Here is a 26,061-nt window from a genome sequence, read left to right as displayed (position 1 = left end):
TGCCTGCATTGTCTCCACACTCCTGTTGTTATGCATTAATCCCGTTAGCCTGATCCCTGATTGGTGTGTCGGAAGCATGCGGTTGCAGTCTCAGTCGGTGTCCTGGAGCTTTGTCTCTACAGTAAAATGTAATCTGGGATTCTGTGCTTAGTAGGACTTGTGGCTAATTGAGTGGCCAGATGGAATTGCCCGCCCAAAATAGGTGCTGTCACCAGAGGGGAGAAACGTCCATGTCCAGAATATCAATCCTTACTGGCAGACTGAGTCCACTTTGACGTCAACCCAGTCCGCCTCCCAATCCCTCTATTAAGTGGCTTGTGTAATGTCTGCCCCAAGGCTCTCATTTGAAAAGTGTCATACACTTTGATTGTCACAAGGTGTACAGACAGCTGTTTGACTCCCCACTGTCCTTTTCATCTTGATATTTTGCCTGCAACACACATGAAATATATGTGTGCTATGGGAAGCTTGGCTTCAAAGCAAATAAATAATCTTTCATTCCTGGCACCCTGCTATCAACAGGTCATAGAAATGCCCACATCAGGCAGTCAGTGTACAGTGCAAACAGTGACACTCTATAGAGGGCACAGGCAGGAATGAAAGCAGAAAAGACAAAGGATCCTGGGCTGGTACATTTGTAGGTCGATACATGCTGCACAAAGAGAGAGGTCCTATGGGAGGCTGGGAGGCTTCTGCAGTACCGCTGTGGGCAGGCAGGCTAGCACGCTAACAGAGAGCGGAGACTCACCGCACTCTCAGCCAGAGAGATGACATACTCTAAAGCTTCTCAACATCAGAGCCATGCTGGAGATTAGTCTTCTATGGGCTACTGATTTACAGAGAAAAATATGTTAATTTGGATAATTATACGACACAACCTAAATTGGTAGTAGAGATGTTGTGAAGTGAAGCGTGGCTTCCTTGGATGCACATAAAAAAACGCCTTTTTGTGATTATAATTATGATTGGGTGATTTGATTATGAAGTTATTGTTCATTTCCTGCTCCAATTATGTGTAGCTATAATAAATGAAAGTATTGAGGCCAATTGTGGAGTTTTTCAAGGTGCCCTTGAAGAGCCCCAGTCCTGGCAGACAATGCAATGAGACAATGCAAGACAAGTGCAACCATGTTATTAACTGATTCTGTCAGGGTAGAATCACACATCTAAAATAATTGTTATAAGACTCCGCATTCCGGCCATCATATTCCTGATCAATTCTCCCATTATGGTTTATTATAGAGCATTAGGGCTAAGCTTTTATGATTGAAACTTTGATTTCTTTATTGTTTGAAAATGATTACTTTGAGGTTCATAAATTCCAGCTTTATGAGTGATGGCAGACGGTAGGACCCCGGGAATGCTTGTAATGCTCCAGGGGGATATTCCCTGGAAGTGGACGCCTGCTGGGAAGGGTTCCCAGAGAGCGGAATATCAAAGCACAGAGGAGGGAAAGAGACAGAGGCAGGACAGACACTGCTTTGTTGTCTGCACCTCATGGTTCCTCTGTGTATCCTATTCTGGTGGTGTACACGTGTGTGTATTTGTGTGCACATAAAAAGCTGAAATCTTATGTGAATATGTGTATGCGTGAGTGTGTGTGTGTGTGTGTGTGTGCGAATGCGTGTGTGCATATGTGTGCATATGTGTGCGTATGTGTGCATGCATGTGTGCGTATGTGTGTGTGTGTGTATGTGTACATGCATGTGTGCATATGTGTGCGTATGTGTGTGCGTGCGTATGTGTGCATGCATGTGTGCGTATGTGTGTGTGTGCGTATGTATACATACATGTGTGCGTATGTGTGCATGTGTGTCTGCATATGTGTGCATGCACGTGTGCGTATATGTGTGTGCATGTGTTTGCAGCAATAGTGAGCCTAGCCTGCATGTTTAAATGTACAGTGCTGTGCAGATCAAGGTGAAGCTGGGACCATTGGTGGAGACAGTATTCTTATTAAAAAGTCAGAACTGATTCAACGTTGGGTTATGACTTATTCTGAGCATATAAAACCTTACCATGATTAATGAATTTCTCTGAGATTATTTATTTTCCTAGAACAGAATACATAAGAGCATTAGTGATAATGGTCCCTTATAGCAATGCTCCAGTCCTGGCGGTTCGAATGCATCGGAAAGGCTCTCTGAGAAATGTCTGCCGTTGTATTTATAATTCATAAGTATCCTCCTGGGGATGGAGCGCCGGCCTGGTCTCCCTCTGCCCAGCCCCTGACACGGGCAGTGACTGTACCGGCCCTTTGCTACGACCCATGACCTGCCTGTGCACTGCTGCAGTGCTGCTACGCTACAGGGGATCAGGTCGGCAGCTTTCCCTGCCGCTGGTTCTCTGGGCTGCTCTGCTGTCTGGCACACATCTTCCCCAGCTTCTGCACCTGTTTGTGGTGTGAAACCTTGTGAACAACATTTGACGCAGCTGGAAGAGAGAGAGAGAGAGAGAGAGAGAGGGATGCACTAGGATGAGTGGAACACCAGACATTGCTGTATATTTTACAGGGAATCGCATCGAATTTCATGCCAGGTTAGTAAATAGTCTTCCTGCCAAAAAGCAATGTATTTGTATTCTTTCAATGGCTTAAACAAATAGCAACGGTGGCTTGTACATGTTTCATGTTGCAAATACCCCGTAGTCCTTCTTAGTCTACAATCAGAAGCCTTAAATTATTTTGTTTTGTTACTTGCGGATGGTCTTGCAGATCTTTTTGCAATTCGCTCATTTTATCAAAGGATTAGTGGACCAGAGGACAGCAAGCAAATGGAAGCTCCATTGGTCTGGAGCCAGTGATACAGACAGAATCATAGGAATGCCTCGTTCAGCTCACCCCATGACCCGCAGATCACTCCATCCCATGCCTCTCATTACGTCCTGTGAGAACCTTCCTCGTATCCCATCATTTACCCACAGCCTCCGACTGGCCACTTCCCTAAGACTAATCCGATTCTTATCTAATAAGAAGGCTTTATGTCTGCATAAAAGACCCCTCTTAGTATAAGATATGTCACCGTGCATCGGGGAGGGAGAGTTTTTTCTTTAACATGATAGTGTTTGCAGTTTTATACTGCTCTGCTGAAACAGACACAAGCCAAGGGTTTGCTGTCTTCGTGATGGATGCATTTTCAGAAGTGTGAAGTGCACTCATGGATAAAGAACACATCTGTACAGTGTTGGGAATTTTTATGTGACTGTATGTGTGTGGAGGGTGGCAGCAGTGTGGGTGCATGTATTAAATCCCAAGGAATTGCAGCATGTTTGTGTGTGTGTGTACGTGTGAGAGAGCGAGAGAGACAGAGAGAGATGGATTCGTGCATTCTCACGTTTTGCGCCTGTGGGTGGTCAATTATCCATTACCATCAGCATACGATTCACACGTTAAAAGAACCTTCACCTCATTTCCTCAACAAAGAGCCCCAAGGTTACATAAGCCCAGTCACACAGCCAGCAGCCATCCATCTCCGCCTTGATGTGACCTAAAGTGAACGGCTGCAGCCATCCTTACGAGCTGGAGAACAAAGGCACTCATGAACAGACATCCGACTTCCTCTATACTCTGTCATAAAGAATAAAGCAGGTCTTTATCAATCTACTGCCTGGAATAGAATCAATTAACCTGGTGAATTACTACTGAGAGTGGCATTACGAGGAGAGTGGGGCTTATTTGATCCATAAACGGATGGTGCTGTCACATGTTGTCAATGACTCATTGATATGAACCAATTACAGCATTTTGCTGGGGAGTAATGCTTTGATCGATTTAACCTAGTCAGTGAAAGACAGCGCGATGTCTTCACACGTTATTGGGACGATGTCCCCTCACTGCACGTTTACCACTTTCCAAAGCCGAAGGAGGACGGCCTAATGAAGGGAACACTTCTTATGTGTGATTCTGTGGCTCGCCTTCAATATTAACTAATCAATATTGACTTCAATATTAACGCTCACATCGTACTAGCATGGTGTACAGTCACATAGCCACTGTCATTTATTTATAAAAAAAAGGTTCCTCTCTGGCATTTGTAGCCTTTTCTTTTCACTGTAACAGCCACTGGCGTGGAAAACGCAGGAGTGTGTGCTATCGATGTGATGTGGAATGACCCACACCGCAGCTGATGAGCAGGGTCACAGTTTAAAATGCACAAGTGAACATGGTGTAACTGGAGCGGGTGAGATGAGACACAGCCACGCGCACTTCCCCATAGCGCTGTAGCTGCGGGTTTGTGCTCAATGCCACTATCCATGTGGAAGAGCTGCAGATGTGCTCCAATCACAGCTGACACGCTTTATGGGGTTAGACGCCTGTCAGCCAGCGACCGGTGCCCCATATAATTCCTATTAGAATGCACGCACCTCTGACCATCCCTCCTCCAAAACACTACAGTTGATTGAAGGGTCTCATTTTCTTCACAGTCACAGTATGTATCTTCACAGTATTCATTTTAATACTTAAATAATGCACATTCTTATAAAAGACAATTGCTGCCTCTAAGAATCACCCACTCCCACTGACTGGACTGGAATTGGCAAGAGTTTCACATCGTTGCCATGAGTTTAGCAGCAGAACTTTGAAACGGATCATTATTCTCTCTGTGCAACCAAGCAGTCTTATTTTAGCAGTTAACTGTAGATAGTATAATGTGACAGTGATGTGCCAAAACAGAGTACAACCAAACAGCAAAATTGACCTGTGGTTATATTCTGGCAATAGCAGACTACGCTAAATATGTATTTCATCAGATGAAAGAATGGGTCAATAATACATTCCCTGCCACCCACATGTGAAAACAGAATTCATTTAAAATATATAAACTAGACAGCTGAAGCACATGCAAAAAGTAGTCCACAGCCGAGCTTTGTAGTAGTGACCTGTGCTCGTATTGATTGTGGTGTTAAACTATCGGCCTACACAAGGGTTTTGTGGGTACTGAACTCACAGTTGCATGCGTATTTGATGAAAAGCTAATACATACTGTACATGATGTATTGAGTCTGGCACAACTCGAAGTATCATAAGCACACCCAGAATTCTCTCCCGTACTAGCCCGTGTAGTACAGCCAATTAAGCTCCCCCATGACTTGTGACCAAGTCATGCAGGACCATTTACATCAAATTGGATGTTACAGATTTTTCTGGAAATACTAGATATTTGTCTCTTTCAGTCATGTGGGATTATGAATGTCCAGTAATTATATGCATGTGTGTGTTTACACATGTCTGTGTGTCTGTGTGCGTTGGTGCTTGACTGCATGTGTGTGCCTGTGTGTGCCTGTGTGCACTTAAAGAGCCCCTCTTTGATATGGTAGGAGCAGTGTAGCATTCAGCTCTGGCCTTTTACTGGCCATTTGGGGGCTCATAAAAGCTCTCTGGGGATAGAGAGCTCTCCAAACTCATTTGAGGCAAAAGAAAGGGGAAATTCGCAGACAGCTGGCACTGAGTGAGTTAGTTTGTAAGCCAATGAATGACTGCATATAAACTCAGTGAGCACTTTATTAGGTAGTTATTAGGCATATTTTTTTAGATGTATTCGTCTTCTGCTGCTGTAGCCTATCCACTTAGAGGTTTGCCATGTTGTGTGTTTAGAGATGCTCTTGTGCATCTGTTGTAATGAGTGGTTATTTGCATTACTGTCACCTTCCTGTCAGCTTCGACCAGTCTGACCTTGCTCATTATCAACGTATTTTTGCCTACAGAACTGCTGCTCACTGGATTTTTTTTTGTTTTCTGCACACTCTAGTGCATGAGATCAGCAGTTTCTGAGATACTCAAAGCACCCTGTCTGGCACCAGTAATTCCACGGTCAAAATCACATAGATCACAGTTCTTCCCCATTCTGACATTTGGACTGAACAACAGCTGAACCTCTTGACTACTTCTGCATGCTTGTATGCATTTATTTGCTGTCACATGATTGGCTGATTCAATATTTGCCTTACTTAGGTCTACCTAATAAATTGCTCAGTGAGTATATGTCTGAATGTGGATGAGTGCATATGTTACTTACTATAGGCAGGCATGTTTTTTTGTGTATGTGAGAGAGAGAGAGAGAGAGAGAGAGAGAGGGAGGAAGGGAGATAAATAGAGACAGAGAGGAAAATAGAACAGCTGAGCTCATGACATTGCAAACTTCCAGCTCATATGTGAAATTTACTTCCACAAAATATAACCCACAACTGCTTTTTTTTTTTTACATCTCAGGGAACACACAGCTTCATGGCCATATTCTGAGATTGAGCCGGTTGCTCTTTTTTGAGCATTTCAGGGTCGTTTCCCTGCTAATGAAGAGGTGAAGCGTGTGGTGTGGGAATGAGAATGTGGTAAGCGTTGGGCACTGGCCTTTGGCGGAACGTCTGTCTGCTTTAACAGCGAGCAGGGCAGACAGCTTAACGAGCATCAAGTGATCGAGATTCTCTAATGAGACCAGGGCATGTGGTCTCTGACTGAGTTTTGCTGAAAGGAAAACCAGGAGAAAGCCCATTGGTTGTTTGCATGTCGGCCTCTCAGATGTTCCCGTTAGTTCATATGCACTCCCTCTGAAGCCTCTTAATCATGACAGGAGCATGGTCCGGGTTTACAAATAGAACGTGGTTCATTAAAACTGAGTCCATTTCCCTCCTCAGGGAGTGCCCCATGCAGAGGCGCCATACACTGCCTCACAAATTGTTGATATGGATTCTGTGGTAGATTGTCTATGTTCTGCTGCAAAATTGGCCTGTGTTATAGGTCTGAGGTCTGATGTACAGCACACACTCAAGAAATATGTTAATAATGAAAATGTATGCATAGCAATACCATCCTGAGATAATAAATCATCATTTAAGAAAGAGGGAAAGATATTTTGGAAAGCAGGCAAATGAAAACCATGTAATTGCTTTGTTTTTGTTGATTGTTTTTGCATTCTGCAAATGTATCCTGTTCCCTTCAGACATCGATTTTGAGACGTGGGTCGGATAACATTTTTTTTGGACTGGCGCTAAAGCAAATTGGAGAGAAACAATGAGCCTCGGGTCAATGAAGAACAAACACGATTTCAGCACATCACAGGAGACAGCAAACAATGAGGCACCACCGCCCTGCGTTTGATCCGTGGCATTGTGCGCAGTGTAAACAGCGACTTCTCCTCGGTGCCCTGCGAAAAACCAGCTCCGTTTGTGTGTGTTAACATGCAGTCGTCCGCTGGAACAGCAGTGTAAAGAGCAACTTTGCCCCCCGTGCCCTGAGAAACCAGCTCCGTTTGTGTGCCGGTAACATGCAGGCATTTGCCGTAACAGCAGTGTAAACAGCGACTTCGCCTCCGTGCCCTGAGAAACCAGCTCCGTTTGTCTGCCGGTAACATGGAGGCGTCTGGTGGAACAGCAGGGTGGGGTGGGGGCGGGCACAGAGCACCTGCATCTTTTCATTGGGCTCTCCCAGCCAAACGCCTTCCTTATCTGGCTCTGTCTCAGCGAATGGGAGCAGTGTTCAGTGCGGAGATGAGCTCTGCCTGTACTAAATAACCTTTGTGGTTTGTATCCTGCACGTCCCTCTCAGAGGTCCCCTGTGGAAACTCCCTGTTCGACGCCGTTATCACATGAATTCACATCAAACTTAACTGTGTGTCTTGGTGTACTTAAGGTAGTAGTACCTCCCCTCCCTTCCTGTGCTCCCACAAAGGCCCAGAGCTTTGTGCTTAATTAAAAAGCATTTCACCGCTCTAATTAATGCCTAAAGCCAGTAATCCAGCAAACCTCCAGTTCACTCCCAAAACCTTGTCCAAAGACATATGTTCTTATTATTAGTGGGCGGGTCCTTTAATTTGGATTTTAATGACCTTGATCTTTTTATAGAAACTGGGACCCTAATGATATCAGGTCTATTCTCAGCCCCTGGAGAGTCCGTGTGAGAGACGCCACAGGCTATGCTGAGAAAGGCAGATGGTCATCACTCAGAGCCAGGCTATAGCAGGAGGCTTGAGGGATCTGTTCAGGCCATGCCGTTGTGTGTGTGCCTGTGTGTGTGTGTGTGCATGTGCATGTATGCAGTTATAAACACATGGAGGCTGCCCATGGCAACAGTTGCCATCGGCTCAGGTGTACTTCAGTGGGGGAGGGGCGTGGAGGGGGAGCGTGTAGGGTTCAGATGTTAGCAAATCAGCAGCCTCCATGGTGGGGACCATGGAAACATGAGATTCCAGTGATGAGTCGATGGTCAGTGAAACCTTCCTCCGTTCCAGCATCGGTTTTTGTCTTTTTTTTTGGTTCTTTGGTTCTGTTCTGTAGATTTTAGCTTGGCTGCTTGGCTTTGGCATGTTTTTGATTCAGAAACACACACACGCACATACACAAGCACACACAAGCCATAGTTTATAATGTAGTGCTGTCACATGTGACATGGCTCATCTACTTCAGAACCATACCTTTTCCGGATGGATATGCAAATAGTCCCATTTTCTAATCACGCTGCTATGCGAACACGAGAGTGGAGTAATTTCTTCCGTCATTTTATCCACTTGGTTTGAAGAGAGGAACTGCCGCACTTCCAGTGAATCTCAAGTGTTCTATTTCCTGTTTTTTTTTTTCCCTTTTTTCCTATTCACCGATTTGTTCCATTTGCTTCCACCGTTCGCAGCCCAGTAACTTAGGACAGAAGTGGTTACCATGGTAACCTATTATGGTCTGCAGTAGCGGCTGTCAGATAATGGGCGACACAGCCTTGCCTGCATCCGAGTCAGACGGCATCTTGAGAATCAATCCATCCTGCTTAAACACCGCTCTCTCTCCGCACTCAACCCCCGCAAGAGTCGCCCCTTTGTCACCACGTCGTCGCTTCTCCTGGCGGTTTTGGCTTCACTGCACCCTGAATGGATAATGATTGTTATTTTATCAGAATCCTTTTACAGTGTCACTCAGTGTTCCCCATGCAGTAATTAGTTAATATCCCAGCATCATTGGACTTGCATTTGGATTAGAAACTGAATATCTTACTGTATGATGTGTTATGCAGAGTGCCTGTTTATCCTGCCGTGGTGGCTGACTGCTGATGGTGAAAATGGAGGGGGTCTCAGAGCCGATCAACCCCTCCCCCCACACACACACACACACACACACACACACATACAGATACACACAATCCCCAAGCTCACTGTTGCACGCACACACACCCAGTGGAGAGCCCCACAGACTGAATTGCCTGTCAGACCAGGCAAGGAACAGTGTGAATCCTCCTGATAACTGATGAGTCCAAACTTCAGCAATTTCTTTTTCTATTAGTTTTCATATAAAGCAGGTTGATAAATGGAGAATATCCCTGTAATGTGCTGTATTTGATAATGAAATAGTTTGAAGTAAACCTGTTTTTCATATTTTACATTCATTATAGGCAAATTTCTCATTTATATCACATTTCTATCCAATTTTGACTTTCTAAGATTCCAGAGTCGTGTCTGTTGTCTTAGTCTATGACAGATTCATTAATAAAAGCGCTAGACTAATTTCTGGGGGTTGTGACCCCATCGGTAGCGCTAGAGACCCACTGCACCATTAATCCCCCATCCAGCGTAGTCAGCACATCTTGCTGCTAGCCTTCCCTCCTCCTCCCTCACATGTGCTGTCTACCTCCCTCCTTCCCCCTTTCTCTCCCATTATAAACTGCAGGGTTTTGTAGAACTAGCATAAAGAGAGTAATAAAACAAAATACAATGATAAACAAAGGCATGCAGAGCTCACATTCACGACACTAATGAACAAAATCAGTTCAATTTGTTTTTCTAATAATCCTGCAACAATACATCCGGGTGGGCGTTTGTGCCTCTGTGAGAGTCTCTCCGTCTCTCGGTCATTCTCTTCTCCCTCCTGTCCAAGCCTCCGGTCCCAACCAGATCCTCTTGAGTCAGGGTGATTATGTCATGCTTTGTGTTTTTAAAAGGCCACCCTGCAAGTTAATGATGTTGCTACACTTAAAAGTACATGGTCTCTCACACACACACACACACACACACACGCACACACCCATGCAAAAAGCAGTTCTCAGGTTGAGTACTTGGCTAATATACTCAGACCCTGCTTCTATGCCTGTCTATAGAATCATACAGGCATTTATACTACCCTGTTTGATGCAGTTTGCATATCTTATTTTACGTAAGCTTGGAAAACGTTATTTAATGGAACAGGGAACTCAAGACATGTGCTTCCAGTGATTAGATATCATTCATATCCTCTGCCCATCATAGTCACCAGATCTCAACCCACTAGAGTGTTGCAGTGATGGTATCTTTTTGTTGGCCAACCCAACAGTTTCTACCACCATGGGTTCCCTCGGCAGACTTCCTATGCTTTTTCCCATAGAGCCAAAAATAAAATCTGTGGTTAACATAAGCTAAAGGGAGTTAGCAACTTACTTTTTAGAAGCGCATAACACCTTCAAAATTCATTGTTGCGATATTAACAGATCTTCTCATAGAACAAAACATGAAACTCTCTTGAGCCTACGTTAACCAGAACTTCTATTTGGGTTTTAGGACTACAAACTGTAGCACTCTATTGAATACCTATGGGAGATTTTGGACTGAGATGTTGGACAGCACTGGCCATCACTCCTCCATAATGAAAACACCAAATGAGGGAATATCTTTTCCATCCCTCCAGTAGAGTTCCAGAGACTTGTAAACTTGTGGAATATGTGCAGCTTGTGGTGGCACAACTCCTTACTGCGACGCTTAATGTTGGTTTTCATTGAATCTGTATTTCTGACATAATGTGGTTTAAGTTTTAATAATCCCTCTAAACATAAAAATTAAAATTAAGAAAAATGAATTGCTTGTTAAAATTCTGGAATGGCAATTATGGTTGCAACAAAAACCAGCTGAGACAGTGGTACCCCAGGACCGAGTTTTAGAACGACAGGCCTATACTTTGGGACACGATTGCTACATTAACTTTGTCGTGAGTTGCATATTCATGTAAGGACATGTTCCTGACGTTGAAACAAGAATAGCAGGATTACTCGTCATCCATAGCCAATTTTGCAATGTCCTAATTTCCTGTTTATAGCTGTATTTTGTAAGCCAAGTCTAGCCGGCAGGCCTGTACTTCTTTGACATGCCTTTCACACAAGAGAACAATCCAAAGTTTATCCAGTGACTGATTTCTTTTTCTATAGCTGAGGCTGATCAAGTATAAAGGTAACACCCTAGAGCTGTAGCTTCAAAGGTATGCTAGGGAATGGGGGAAGGGTAAGGCAACTACAATGGATGGTTAAAAACCGAATTAATCATGCGCTGGAGAATATGACTGCTGAAGGCCTTGATGTAGTTACCTGCATGTGAAGCTTTTCTTGGTTTGACACATCTCAATGTTTAGTCCTTGAAATAGATTCATCTATCTACCAGTGGCCTCACTAAGGACTACGTTCAGTACACTGTTTGAAGTTTAATCGGCAAGTGTGTGCCCGTCCATGTGGCTGAACAGAAGTACATAGCAGCCGGGCAGAGATTGCATCAGCCTGGCTCTGAGACAGAGCTCTGTGGGATAAGCAGGCTGGCAATTTGGGAGAGAGACAATGAATACGTGAGGGGAGGGAACTTGGGAAACAACCTCTGTGTGTCTATGCATGTGTAGATAGTGTATCTGTGTATTTAAGAGTGGTGTCAATTGTGGAAATGGAGAAGTCCTGAAGTCCTCATTTCCTAAAACGAAACAAAAAGGTGTTAGAAAACGAGTCATTTTAAAATCAATACCTCCATTATCAAATCGTACAGTTTCCTTGATTACAGTTGGAAGATAGGACCCAAACAGAAATAGGATGGGAATTGTATTGTACACAGCCTTGTGTACTGTAACGGCATGGCTTTACTCTCAATCTAGTTCTCAATCAGTTGTTTTTCCTGCCAAGTCCACAGAAAATTGCCTCTGGTTGGAAACCATATTCTGCTCTGACCATGTCAGCAGAGGAGGCTCTGGTCTGTTGTTATACTCAATGAACTGTATGTACTGTATCTTTTTCACCCATTTAGACTAGTTGCCATGGAAATGGCTCTGAGAGCTAGGTTATAGTGCGGACTGTCCCATTTTGCAGTATTTGTGTGCTCCCTAATATCCCTAAAGAGGGAGAATCATAAATCACAAGAATATAATGAAATGAAAGCACTCTGGCGGGGGAGGGGGTTTGCTCAGTGTTATAGCACATCTTTCCCTCCATTGTTTGCCTACAGTTGATAGTGTTCTTCCTTTATCTTTGCATTTCAGGGTGGAGGCAATTGCATGTTATGTAACCTTATCGATATTTCTAGAAATATCTGCTCATCCTTGGTGCCAGGTTTGTTGACCTACTGTGGTTATTGCCTTTTCAAATACTACTTCCTCTTTTTTTGATAGAATTCTCTGAAGAAGAGGGGAGCCCGACAGAGTAAACCAGACAAGAAGCTCTCTCCTCAGGTAATATACCCTGGAAGGTTTATTATCGCACTGAAGAACAATGCTGCTGAGCCCCAGTGAATCAATGAAAGAATTGCTTAGGCACTTGTGTGCTCCTCAGCTGTTTCCTGGGATGCTCTGGTATTGATTCAATTTCAACATTGAAGTTTCAACATCCAATTGATTTATTTTATTGCAATAACATGGCAGTGCCAAATGTGTGGTCTGAACCCTCTGGGCTTTTTGGTGAGTAGTTCTTCGAATGAACCACTGCCAACAGACCATATTGGCATCATATTTCATTAGGATTTATGATTAGGAGTCTTTTAAAATTGCATATATTAGAAAATAACCCAAGTGTAGTTTCCCAAGTGAAAACTCTCTTGCTTATTTGCACTGAGAGACAAACAAGCAGCAATTTCAGCAGGTAGCAGATGCCCACTTTACAGATCCACTTTGAAAATCCCCTGTGAAAATCAGTGGAGCACTTAAAATAGTGTGCTGTGATTCCTTCCCCATGCTTCTCACAGCACTGCTGTCATTTCTTCAAAAAAACATTTATTTTCTAGGACTAGACCCAGAACTCTTTATGGTCCCTGCTAAAGAGTTTGGTACAAATTGGCATTGCAGCATAAAAAGTTCAACTTTTCTTTTTTCTTTTTTTTTGCATAGGAACTTTTAATTTTGAGTTAAATTCAGGGCCCGTTCTTCTCATTAGAGAATTGAGAGTCAGGCAGCACGTTCCATATCTGGCCTCTACCTTCCTCTTTCCCCACTCTGCTGCTTTATGTGTTTTTTGGTGTGGTCTGGTTCATCCTCTTGGCTGAATTCCCATCAAAGCCCTAATAACTTCCTCTCTTGCTCATTCCTGCGGCAAAGAAATAATTGCCCAACACTATTAATGTTTTCGTATTAAATGCATTGTTATGCAGAGTTTTATTGCGATTGTGGGATACTGGCCACTGGCAATAGAAATGCCAAAGAAGACCTGGTTTCACAGCAATAGCTCATTCAAGCCCAGAGGATATACTGTTATGATGACATATCATTTAAAACCAGACATCTGGTACTCTGGTATCGAGGCTTCAGTTTTGCTCTCACTTTCACCTGCTTCATAATTATTACAATTCATTATTAAACTGGGCTATGTTAATGCTTTGGCACTGTAAGAACAGTAGGTCTGAAATACATTAATTACAGATGTAAACCAGAGGTTACAAAGCACTCTGCTCAGTATCCAAGCCCTTTAATTAGTATTAGTGTCATTGCTGTAACTCGTATGTCTCTAGACTAGGGTCAGTAATGGCATGTTGATCTCTCTCAGGAGGACAATTCAGACCTGAAATGCCAGCTCCACTTTGCCAAAGAGGAGTCAGCCCTCATGTGCAAGAAGCTGACCAAGATGGCCAAGGACAGCGAGAGCATGCGAGAGGAGCTGGCTAAGTACCGCTCGCTGTACGGAGAAGTGGATGCCTCCCTGTCCGTGGAGGAGGTGGCTGACTCCCCGCACACTCGCGAGGCGGAGGTGAAAGTCCACCTGAAGCTGGTGGAAGAGGAGGCCAACCTGCTGAGCCGGCGGATTGTGGAGCTGGAGGTGGAGAACCGGGGGCTCCGGGCGGAGATGGACGAGATGAAGTGCCAGGAGCTGCCGGGAGGTGCGGGGCCCCTGATGCTGGCCGGGGCGGAGAACATGACGGAGCTCCAGAGGCACCTGCAGTTTGTGGAGGAGGAGGCCGACCTGCTGCGGCGCTCCCTGTTGGAGATGGAGGAGCAGAACAAGCTGCTGATGAATGAGCTGAACCGCTACAAGTCGGAGCAGGACCCCGAGCTGGACTCGGCCGCCCTGTCGGAGGACAGCTGCTCGGTGCTGAGCGAGGCGTCGCAGGAGGAGCTGCTCAACGCCCGGCTGCAGATCAGCGAGCTCAGCGGGAAGGTGAAGAAGCTCCAGTACGAGAACCGCGTGCTGCTCTCCAACCTGCAGCGCTGCGACCTGGCCTCCTACCAGCACTCCCGCCTCGCCATGGAGACGGACGCCGAGGCCGGCGACTCCGCCGAGTGCGTGCCCAGCCAGATCCGCCGCGAGGGGCCCGTGGGGGGCGAGAACGACCTCCTCCACGAGCAGGAGAAGAAGTCTGCAGCCAATGAGGTTAAAGGCGGCCACGCCCACCCGGACTGCACTGCCCAATGCCTGAGGCTGAAGGACTACGAGGCCCTCCTGGCCTTGCGGGATCAAGCGCAGATCATCAACACGGCCATCCAACTGATTACGGCTTCTGACTCCAACTGCCTCTCGTCCTCCCCCTACCGCAAGATCTCTCCCACCTCCTCATCGGCCAACGCTGCAGCAGAGCAAGGCGACCCAGACAAGGGCCCGGACCCTCCCACTGACCTCCCCCTGGTGGAGGCTCTGAACAGCGGGCTGAGTGCCCTGCAGACCCAGCTCCTCTCCTTTGTGGAGAGGGTGGAGGACCTGGGAGGCTCTGGGAGGGAGCAGGTGGAGGGGGCCTCTCCCTTGCCTCTGCTCTCTGAGTCTGGGAACTTTGGGAGCCCCGAGACCTCAGAGCCACAGTCTTGCACTCTAGACCAACAGGACAAAGAATCCACAGCTGACCAGAAGGTATGACCACCCTTAGCTTCTGCATTTGCTTTTTTATTTCCCTTGCAAGCACTTCTCCTTTGCTTTATATACCATTCTAAGGCTGACTAATACTCCCCTCTGCACATAGAAACCTTCCCAAAGAATGAAAGCAGGTAGTTTGCATGCTAATTAAACACAATGGAAGTCGAGTCTCTAATGGAGTGTTCATTTTAACTGTAAAATTCAAGCATTATGTGTTATAGGCAGAACCGTAATACTGCTTAACAGAAATTCCAAAGTATTATTTATCAATTTGTCCAAATTTACATATTGATAAAATGCTAATATGATCAATCATGCTGTTTTTGTTGTATGTTTAATGCAACCTATGAAAATACACTTGTGCAGCAGGACATGTGTAAGCAGTTATGCTATGGGCTACATCAGTAGTATCCGTATCACAGCATTGCAGCAATGGCTACATACACATAGTTTCAAAGGGGGACTCCAGGTGTTTACCAGGAGAGAATACGCCTTCCCAAATTTGGTCCTGGAAACTCCTTCCACCTCCCAACACCCTGCGGAAGCCTGTTCTCATTCTATAATTTAAAATGTATTGTATTTTCACAGATTTTACAGAGCATAGAATTTTCGTAATTGAAATCATAATGCATTTTCCAGAGGGATTGCCAGACAGCACAGTGCATCAGAGATTAGTCCTAAGTTATCTGATAACTCTAATGCTGTGAGCTTATCCAAGTCCTTACAAATGCTTCATATGGGGTCTTTGTGGTGCAGATATCTATTTCTAACTGATGATGTGGCTTTATAGGTCAGGTCAGTGAAAATGGCTGCGTTAGAGATCAATTTACAGCTTATTCCACTCGCTGAATTGCAATTTCATCTGTAATGAAAACCAGCTTACGTAGGTCAATGAAGCAGTGTCTGTGTGCTCATAGGGTTAAGATTATCATTGAAGTTTGGTGTGTGGATGTCATCCAACTGCCCTCTGCCAACAAACCAGCTTGTTAAAAGAGCTGGAATTCTTTGCCACTATATAAGTATTAAAAGCAGTGACAGAATGTGGCTGCCAAGTGACACGCATTGCTGACGCATGTGTTCTTAGTGCAGTGACAGGCTCAGTGGTCTGGATTGCCTTTGCTATGCCAGTGCTCACTATAGTGTGATACGGGAAGGCGCATGATTGGTTATAGTCTCGCTCAGGGAGGCAGGGTTCCAGAAAGCAGGGCTTCCTTTGCCTAATTACTCAGGAGGGACTTTCTCTGGTTGATGAGGTGCCTGCAATCTTATTGCACCATGTATTATGTCCTCTGGTGTAGTAATCACATTGCTCATCTGGTGGATTGCCTTGGACAACATGGGGTACAAACAGCAATGCAAACAATCAAACAAACAGCAGTTGGCTGTTTGTATTTCAGAGGACATGCTAGGGTGCGTGCTTCCAAATTGACAGAGGACATAGGAGCTATGAGGCAAGTGAACAGCTGTAACTGGACTTCAAAATGGAGGGAGGACAGAGGAATGTTCAGTTTTTTTCTTTAAAAAAAAAACAGAGACAGAATGGCACATTGATAGGATCAAGTCAGATTACAAGTGTGGCTATGGTTATCAAAAGTCAGGTATGTGTGGCCTGTGTCCATTCAATGTGTATTTGATAAGGTTTCTGTTTGGGAATCAAAAAACATTTAGACCAGACCAGTGCTTGTGTATCTATTGGTTAGAACACGACTCCATTAGAGGCCCTGCCCCCCACTGCTCACACCCCTCCCTCTCTCTCTCACTGCATGGGCACCATGACCGGTGATTTCTGCACATGTTTCTTCCTCTTCTTTTTCTTCTTCTTCTTCTTCTGTTCTCGTCCTTTTTGATTCTTCTCTCCCCCTCTCCCCCTCTCCCCTCCCCCCTCTCCTCTCCAGCCGGTGCTCTTGCTCTTCATTGTTGTTTTGGTTCTGTTCTCCACACTGTCTCATGCCACTGTGATGAAGCTGTTTTTACTTTACATACTTTTCTTTGTCTTGTGAGTTCTTTCAATGCTTTTACAAAAAACATTTGATTTTTGTGTTTTTGTCTTCTTTTATTTTGGAATCTTTCCCTCCCTTTTTCTTTTCCTGTATCCTTTGTGCTCCCCTCCTCTTCAATCCTCAACCTTCGACCCTTATAACAACCCCCTACAACCACTCCTCTCTTCTTCCTCTTCTCCTGTCTGCTTCCTTCTCTGTCTGTCTGTCTCTTTATCCTTTGTTTTGTTTTCATTAACTTGCCCATGCATGCATGCAGCAGCCCGAATTTAGGGACCAATCAGAGCAGCAGGGCAAAGGTCAAGAAGCATACCTAAACAAGGCAGAGGAGGGCGACAAGGACAGCAACAAGGCCCTGGAAATAAACGGACAGGATGGGAAGGAGACAGACACGGCCGAGGTACAGTGTAGCCTACTTCATACCTCACCCCCTCTCGTTGGGGATAAAATTCTCAAACAAGTCTGAACTGTGATCTGAGATCTGGAACATATTCCTTCCTATCATACCCATTTCAACCGCCGTACATTATGCTCACAAGTGAAAACATGATGACATCACCAGCTGGAGCTAAGGAAGTGTCGTCTGTTTTGTTTGTTCAGCATTTCATTTTTGAGTCTCTGTGACAACGCCGGCTCTAATAGGAAGCCTGCAAAAGCAATGAGGCTCGCATGCAAGGAACACAATAGCACTGCCTCCTGTCACCGGATGTTCCTCTGTTGTTTTTTAATACAAATAATTTAAGGAAAAACTTTGTGGAGCCATGAATTTTAATACTACTCTTATTAATGTTATTAATGTTCTGAACATCAACTCTCTGACAACTCTTGAGTACTGTAATATACTGAAATATCTGGACTTTTTTCATATTTTACTGAAACTGCAACAGTTTGAAAGACTTGTGAAGCCATTGAAAGACAATTCACATTACAGATGCATTTTAAGAGTTTTCACATTACACTGTCTTTAAGGCGGGTAATTTAAAGCTTCTGTGGGTATTGTTGTACAGTACAGCATGTCCCTGAGAGGCACTGTGAATCTACTTTGTGCTCCCCAAATCCAGACATGGCTGGAATCACACTGGACACTTGAAAGATTATTGTGGGTTTCTTTGGTTCTTTGTTTCCGGTGTTCTCCGTCAGTTGGTGACCAGCGATGCTGCCCTGCTGTGGGAGAGAGGCACTCAAGCTGGGTAGTTGCCAGGCAACAGTGTCACATGCTGACTGTGATGCATTAACATTCTCGTCCCCATGCTCTCAGAACTCCAAGCCTGTTGTGTGTGAGCCTGATCAGGAAGCAGATGTTTTGCAACAGCTTTCCAAATAGTTCCATTATGAAGCAAGGAAGGCTGCCATTAGGAAATGGGGAATCCTTTTCAAAGCTTTTTTGGAACATTCCCACACCCAGTCCTATTTCCCAATGCCACTTCTCACAAGAGAAATTCAGTTCAGGAACCGTTCAGAAGGGAAGCACTGGTGGTATTGGCTCTCCATATGGAGCAGAGCTGACAGTACCATGTTAGGTAGCTTATTGTAAACTGAACCTAGCCATCAGTAGTAAGCAGCTTATAAAATCAGCTTATTTTCCTACATGTGTTTACTAGCCATGATTCAATTGCAAGCTCTGTTTATTTTACCCATTGCTACATAAACCCAAGTAGACACAAGTTGGCTATGTTCTTCTTTCTGAAGTTTTTCATTCAGGGAAATCTGAAGAAACACCAACGCAATTCCATCACTGAGCACTGGAAAGCTTAACCTTCATATTACAGTATTCCTCAAAGTGGCATTAAAACTCCAAAACTGCTAGAAGCACTATTCAGCAGATTTTAAAGTTAAATAGCAGCTCTAATTTGATCCCCCCCATGGACTTTTACATTTTGAAACCCTGGGAGTCCTTCATATGCAGATTCTGTCCACCTCCCCAATTTCTTGGGTGCTCATTAGTTGAATCTAAAATGACATTTTCACATTAAAGGGGTTCTTCAAAAGAAATGGGGAAAGAAAAGAAGTGGGAGGTTATTTTTGTTCTACCTCAGTATTAACCTTGCCATGAGAGTCAGATCCAGTGACAGCGGTGCTTGTCTGTCAGTGCAAGGATGGGGATGATAAGAGCATAAGAACAGGGATGATAAGTAGAGCTGGCTGATGGGCGGTGTGTGTAACCCTCTCCACCTCCTCTGTCCAGCTGCCTGAGGAGATCGTGGAGCTGCAGGCCCTCCTGTCTGAGGCCAGGGAGAAGGCACGAGGGGCTCAGGAGCAGCTGTCTCAGGAGAGACAGGCCCATAGAGAGGACTGCCAGAGCTCTTCCCAAAAGCTGATGCAGGTACTACTGCCGTACACTTACTGTACATGCTGGACAGAGGAGGGGAATAGCTCTGCTTTGGTTTAAGTGGACATTGAATAACAAGATAAAGGCAAGGATTTGTGTCATTGGCATAACAAGTACACGCAATAGTTGCATAAGCATATGCAATTACTAACTATTTTGAGATAACTGCACTGCATACATTCCCTCCTGTCTCCCAAGAGGAATGCTAACCTGTCTACATGTGAGAGGCTGTCAAATTCAGAGCCCGTTTTCTCTACTTTGAGGGCTCTTGCTCTCTCTCACTCACCCTCCCCCATCCTCTCTCAGCTGCAGGAGGAGCACCAGAAGGCCCTGGTGAGGAGGGACTTCCAGCTGCAGAGCCTGAGTCTGCAGACCCGGCTGCAGCAGAAGTTCTGGAGCCAGGAGAGGAACCTGATGGTGCAGGAGTCCCAGCAGCTGAAGCAGAGCCTGCTGCTGCTCAGCTTGAAGCTACGCTGGTTCCTGAAGCAGTGGAGGCTGGGCAAGAAGCTGGATGGAGAGGGCAAGGACATCCTGGAGGTACGCTGGGAAAACAGGCCAGGGCAGTACAGATGTACTCACGATGGTTCAGAGATGATTAGTCATTTACTCATTATCTTTACAGCATGACTTTATTCACAGGAATTAGGTACAGGAAATAAGGCTTGTAGTTGAGGAGCTGTTCCATGATAGTCAAGTATGACCTTTGTAATAATGTGCTGAGGATTGAACACCCCCTGTCTTGGTAGTACTCAAATGTCAGCACACGATGTTCACTAGCCCTTAATGCAGACAAATGTCTGGCCTTTATTTCCTCACCCAGTGCAGGTACAGTTTCACACTTTTCCAGAATCCAGTTACCCCTCAGCCACGGATTTACAGTACTTAGTTGGTTTCGAGGAAGAAGATGCTCATGAATGCAGCTAAAATAGTATTTTTGTAAATATGTAAATTTGTAAAAACAGGTCATTTTAATAGACTTTAAATGCAAATTAGCTGGCTGTTCGTCCGTGGCTTATTCATATATAGCAGCATTGATTTTTAAGCTAGAGCATTTTGTCCTTTGAGAGATGGTGGGAGCATAGCTTCTGTCTTTTCTCTGAAAATGCTGGTGACCTCCTTTTCTGCATTTGACTGATGTCATGTGGGTGGTTTCTTGAAAGTTAATAATGTGTGCATGCATCTATATACCTGTCCCATGTGCCTGCTAATTAAATATTTAAACTAATGAATTGTTAAGTAGCCCCTATATCACATGTCCTGAGGTACTTTTCTCAGTGCTCTCTCTCTCTTTTAAACTGGCTATCAGACTTTTTTTTTCAATTATGACTGTGGGGAAATAAATGTAGATTGCATTATTTCCACTCCTGTAGTAAAAAGGAGGCTTGTTAAGACATGCTGTATTATATCAGCCAACATTGTGGCCATGATGCTGGTAAAGTATACGCACCATTTGGGTGAAGCGAAATGTGTATACATTACACAAACCAGAAAACAACAGAATGAAACTGACATGGCTCAGGCAGTGAGAGCAGTCGTCTGGCAGTCGGAGGGTTGCCGGTTCGATCCCCCGCCGGGCTGTGTCGAAGTGTCCCTGAGCAAGACACCTAACCCCCGAATGCTCCTGACGAGCTGGTCGGCGCCTTGCATGGCAGCCAATCGCCGTCGGTGTGTGAGTGTGTGTATGAATGGGTGAATGAGAAGCATCAATTGTACAGCGCTTTGGATAAAGGCGCTATATAAATTCCAACCATTTACCATTTACCATTTACCACAATGGTCTTTCATGACGGGGTCCCCCTCTACTCTACCACACAGGTGACCAGTGTAAAGGACCTCTACCTTCTGCTGGAGGAGGAGGGGCTTGCCACCCACCAAGGGGACAATAAGACTGCCAGTGCAGAAGAACAGTCTCAGAGTCCCATAGCCAAAGAATACTGCTTCCTGGAGAAGACCTACAAGCAGGTACACACAGCAGGCCAATTAATAGCCATTTCTCAAAGTGGTATTTGGGGTCCACTGAAGGTGAAGATCAATGTCTGTAGTTGAGAAGTAAGTGTCTGTGTAAGTGTTTTGTGTGAAAGCTGTGGTTTGTGTAAGCATTCTGACTCATTCACACTATTACAGGGATTCCTCACATTCCATTCCTTCCTTTTTCAGCTTTGGCATTGTTGGTGGCTAAATGATCACAACCAAAAGGCATTCTTTGTGAAGCTGCTCCCCATGTCTCCAGGGTCAAATGGTCAAACTGAAACTTCTCAAACATGTCCATAGGGAATGGCTAAAGCTAACATAACCCCTCCCCCCGTTTCCTGTGTAGAACGATTAAAGCTAACATAACCCCTCCCCCTGTTTCCTATGTAGAACGATTAAAGCAAACTTAACCCCTCCCCCTGTTTCCTGTGTAGAACGATTAAAGCAAACATAACCCCTCCCCCTGTCTCCGCCATTAATCCCACAGACGAGCGGAGTGAGCAGCACCCTGGCGGACCTGAAGGGGGCGCTGCAGGACCTGAGCGCTGAGCTGCGGGACGAGCGGCAGGGCTCGCAGGAGCTCACCCAGCAGTTCGCCCGTGCCAAGGCCTCCTGGGAAGTTGAAAGGACCGAACTCCAAAGTCACATCACACAGGTGGGCTTGCTCTCCCTTTATGTGGTTGCAAGTTTAAACCGTTCCCATTTTCCAAAGTGAAAAGTCCCACCGCTACCATTTGTTCACTACTTCATGAAAGCATGATTTTGTTGATTGCATTGATAGAGTTGTCCATTTTTATTTACAATGCCCATTAAGGCACTAATATTTACAGCGTACAATGCATTGGATACTGCCCTGGCAACTGTGAATGCTCTTTGTGCTTGTCCATTTGTAAATAAATAACATGAATTAAGGTGCTAAAGCTGTGATTCTGTCTTACGAGCTGCCCCATTACATATACAGACCTTAACTCATATGACTATAGACCAGGCGTGCACAACTGCAGTCCTGGAAGTCCGATCTGCGTGCAACCAATATGGCTTCCGACCTTAGTTTTAGTTTTCTGACAATTCTATAAACTATGCTGGGTCACTCTTGTACTTGACCACAGTACAATCTTTACCATACAGTTGCAGTCTGCGGCTGTAGCTGGTGCTCATACAAATGTCAGATCAAGATATGATTTAACTAATTAAGTCATTAAGAGCAGAAGTTGGCACAGAATCCTGAAACGGATCGGCCCTTGTTGTGCACCTCTGCTAAAGACCTTTGCATGCATTCCATGCATGCCTGAGTAATAGCATATAACAGTAAAATCATTAGCATCACCCTAACGCGGCTCATTTTACTCTTGCACTCCCTGCCAGATATTTATCTCAAACAGATATTTAAATTTTTTTATTGTGATTAAAACATGCACTGTTTCACTATCAATAACATATTTTCAGAGAGTTGGATTCACAATATTAATTTCAGTTAAATCAAACATATAATATGCATTAGTGAAAATTAAATGCACATTAAATACTTTTAATCATGACTTTATTCAATTCATATACTTTAATATCACAAAATGGTAGTGTTGATAGCTAACATTCAGTATCCATTTTCACATCTACCATCTATTTCATCCTCTGCCTTCTGCTTGCCAATAAGCTTTCAGTGGACTTCCCAGAATTGCACTTTGACATTGAGGGATGGCTTTAATATCTGCTCCCCTTAGCCACTTTTATAAGTTAGGTAGCAGTAATGGGTTTAATTAGGGGTGGGGTGACAGACTGAATGGAGCTGTTCTCTGTTCAAAGCCAGATAACAGGGCGCAGGAGGTGGGGGCTGGGGGCGGTGTTTTATTTGAACTGTCAGATAGCTCTCTCAAAGGCCAGCGTTAAATGCCCGCCGGTGAGCGGTGCATCAGCAGGGCGCCGCCACAACACAGGGGAAATTTACAGCACCAGACTGGACCGTGCGTCAAACCTTTTCCCTCCTTCCTGACACCCACCTCCCAGCCTTGGTTTTTGTTTCTAAGGCAGGCTTTGTTGTGCCAAGAGAAATAGAGGAGAGAGAGACGGAAAGAGAGAGGAGGGGAAGGGGGTGTTACTCTACTTGCCATTTGATGCTGTTTAGATGTCACTGTTTTGCCCCTATGTCATTTACCTTTTTATTGAAAATCAAGTGTCTGCGAACCTGAGCTTCATTTTGTTCATTGCTGAAATGCACTGACAGCGTATTTGAAAGGGACCTGCAATGAGAGTTACACTGGGGTTATGCACACCTAAATGAGATTAATTTGTCACTGTATAATTCATTGTGGAATCTGTGCCAAAAAGGGGAATTACAATATAGATATGATATACAGAGCTGTCCGGAATATATTCAGTCTGTTGAATACAGGTGGATAACTTCCAGCAAAATATACCAACTTGCTTCATATCACAGCATTTTTAAGCCATTTAACATCTCACATAAGACCTCAGCATAATTTAATATTTTCTACTTTCTGAGATTACGTCTGTCCTTTGTAAAACTTGCCAGTAGAATCTAGCCAGGTCAATGGCGTGTGGGTATATGAGCATATATCCAAAGCACATGGCAGACATGGAAGCAATATCTCTTGACTGTTGGCAGCATCATCTACTTCAATGTGGCATACTGAGAATTGTGCCCCTGTTTTGCAGGATTCAGTGACCAAATGCCATAACACAAATGAGAGTTAGAGTTATGCCTTTTCTGCAGCTACATGAACCCATTTAATGGCTGTAAATTCTGATTAAGTCATTATCTCATTCTACAGAATGCCGTAGTAGGTCATTTGAATGCACTGAAGATGAAAGGCTCAATTGATGTGTTCGCCATTTCGTTTTTACATTGAGCCGCTGAGGACCGAACCCTGCTGTTTAGATACAGTTCTGATGGGCCAACGTGAAGGCAGTCTGTAATAAGAGTGAGCAATCACCCTACTTTGATAAATGCTAATGACCTGATTGCCAGCCAGGGGAGTGGCAGGCGCCGGGGGGGCGGGGGGGGGGGGGGGGGGGGCGCTGAACCATTTACAAGCGTTCCTTGTGTGCCACAGAAACCAGGGAATATTAGTCATCTACAGGCCTCCACTGTGCCAGGCACACCATTTTTTAGTTAGTTTGTTAGTATCAAGCTATTTTCTCTATGTGAAAGTGCCCCTCAGAGTGCATTAGTCTAAAAATCCATTCTAAGTGGGAGTATTAAACACCTGTTTAGAAATTGAAATGGTGTAACTTTGCTGTAACTTCAGGCAAAGATGCCATACAATAGTTAGCAGCAGCTGAAACTGTTACCCTCTGTATCAAAATTAAACTGGTTTCAGAAGTTTTCTTCGTTGTTGCAATGTGCTATTTTCCGATTTCTCAAAACAGATTTAAAAGTGACTGCAAAGGTAATACTTACGGTCTGTAAACAGAATCACACAAAGCCATACAAACATGTCTACACTTCTTAATTGCTATGCCTGACCGCATAATATATAGGCTGTACATGTGAGTCATCTGTCCAGGACACTGGCACTGGGTATGATGTGCCTGCTGTGCTATGTGTTATGCAAACTTCCTATCTGAGTAAGACTCTAGTCTGTGGACTTCAGCTGTTTCCCTGCAACACAAGCTGAATCATACCTCTGACACGGCTGTTTTGTGTGAAGGCCAGAGATAAGCTCTAGCTGAACTGGAGAGAAAATGCAGAAAAGGCAGAAAAATAGCCATAAAACCATGCAGTCCAATGTTACATTATCCATGTATCCGTGGGCGGATGCATGACTGAGATAGTGGCGTGATACATTATATGAACATGTACGTGCCCTTAACCATGCTTTATGACTGGTCCTCTCCTCACCCCAGCTGGAGTACAAGACTGGGAAGGCGGGCACTGGGGTGGCTGGGGAGAAGGAGGCTCTGGACCTGAAGGCGTCGCTGAAGAGGGAGCGCGAGGAGCACCAGCACCTCCTGGCGGAGTCCTACGCCGCCGTCATGGACCTGACCAAACAGCTGCAGATCGGCGAGCGCAACTGGAGCCGTGAAAGGCTGGAACTGCTGGAGCACTTCAACCAGGAGCGCGGGCAGTGGGAGCAGAGGCTGCTGGATGCCCAGAGCAAGGTGAGCCAGGCCAGGGGTCAGGGGTCAGGGGTCAAGGGCTGAGACACTTCTCCATCTGGTCCCCTCCCTCTTCTCTCTTGTGTAATTACTCTTAATACCATTAGCTTTCCCCAGCTGTCCACCTGTCCTGTTCTTCCTCTACCACATGGCTACTTATTCTTCTCACGGTTCAGGCTGGGTTTGTGCCTCTAACTTATCTTAGTTTTGGAAAGGGAATTGTATCTTCCAACAGCATAGCAGGGGACTTGTCACCAGGACAGACTCTGTGGTATCATGACTCTGTAATGTGTGGCTGGTGGTGTAGTCTTCCCTGCAGACTTGGTGACTTCCGGAGTCGGAGCAGGAGGCGACGCTGTGGTGACAGCTGTATTTAGGCTGATCTCTAAGTTGTTGCTGTGGGGGTTTTTCAGCCGGCAGGAAGAGTGCATATCTCCAGAGCATAGCTCTGAATGAGTATGAGCTGGGCTCTCTCTCCAATGAGGCCAGAAATGAGTCAGCGAGTATGTGTCATCTCTACCGGGTCAGAGAGGACAGGAATGTGCATGTTTCCTAAGTTCCCTGTACATATGGCGCACATCTGCCAGCTTGAAATAGCAATATTTTTTGAAATTCACAAAACAGTCCAT

The 26,061-nt window shown here is 44.9% G+C and overlaps 1 protein-coding gene across 3 annotated transcripts in view; it reads left to right on the top strand.

Moving 5' to 3' along the window:
- The window catches only part of mtcl2 (microtubule crosslinking factor 2), a 43,260-nt gene that overhangs the window by 10,749 nt on the left and 6,450 nt on the right, over positions 1 to 26,061 (top strand). The window contains exons 4-11 of one of the 3 annotated variants that reach the window (XM_061257997.1): positions 12,361 to 12,420; positions 13,724 to 15,016; positions 17,279 to 17,416; positions 19,202 to 19,339; positions 19,652 to 19,882; positions 21,161 to 21,307; positions 21,804 to 21,971; positions 25,181 to 25,435. In XM_061257997.1, the coding sequence (XP_061113981.1) occupies positions 12,361 to 12,420; positions 13,724 to 15,016; positions 17,279 to 17,416; positions 19,202 to 19,339; positions 19,652 to 19,882; positions 21,161 to 21,307; positions 21,804 to 21,971; positions 25,181 to 25,435 (2,430 nt within the window). Of the gene's footprint in view, positions 1 to 12,360; positions 12,421 to 13,723; positions 15,017 to 17,275; positions 17,417 to 19,201; positions 19,340 to 19,651; positions 19,883 to 21,160; positions 21,308 to 21,803; positions 21,972 to 25,180; positions 25,436 to 26,061 lie in introns of all 3 variants that reach the window. The other 2 variants (XM_061257996.1, XM_061257998.1) reach the window with 2 other exon arrangements.

This window comes from Conger conger, chromosome 10, assembly GCF_963514075.1.
Source record: "Conger conger chromosome 10, fConCon1.1, whole genome shotgun sequence".
Taxonomy (NCBI): Eukaryota; Metazoa; Chordata; class Actinopteri; order Anguilliformes; family Congridae; genus Conger; species Conger conger.
This window is presented reverse-complemented; position numbering and strand designations above follow the sequence as displayed.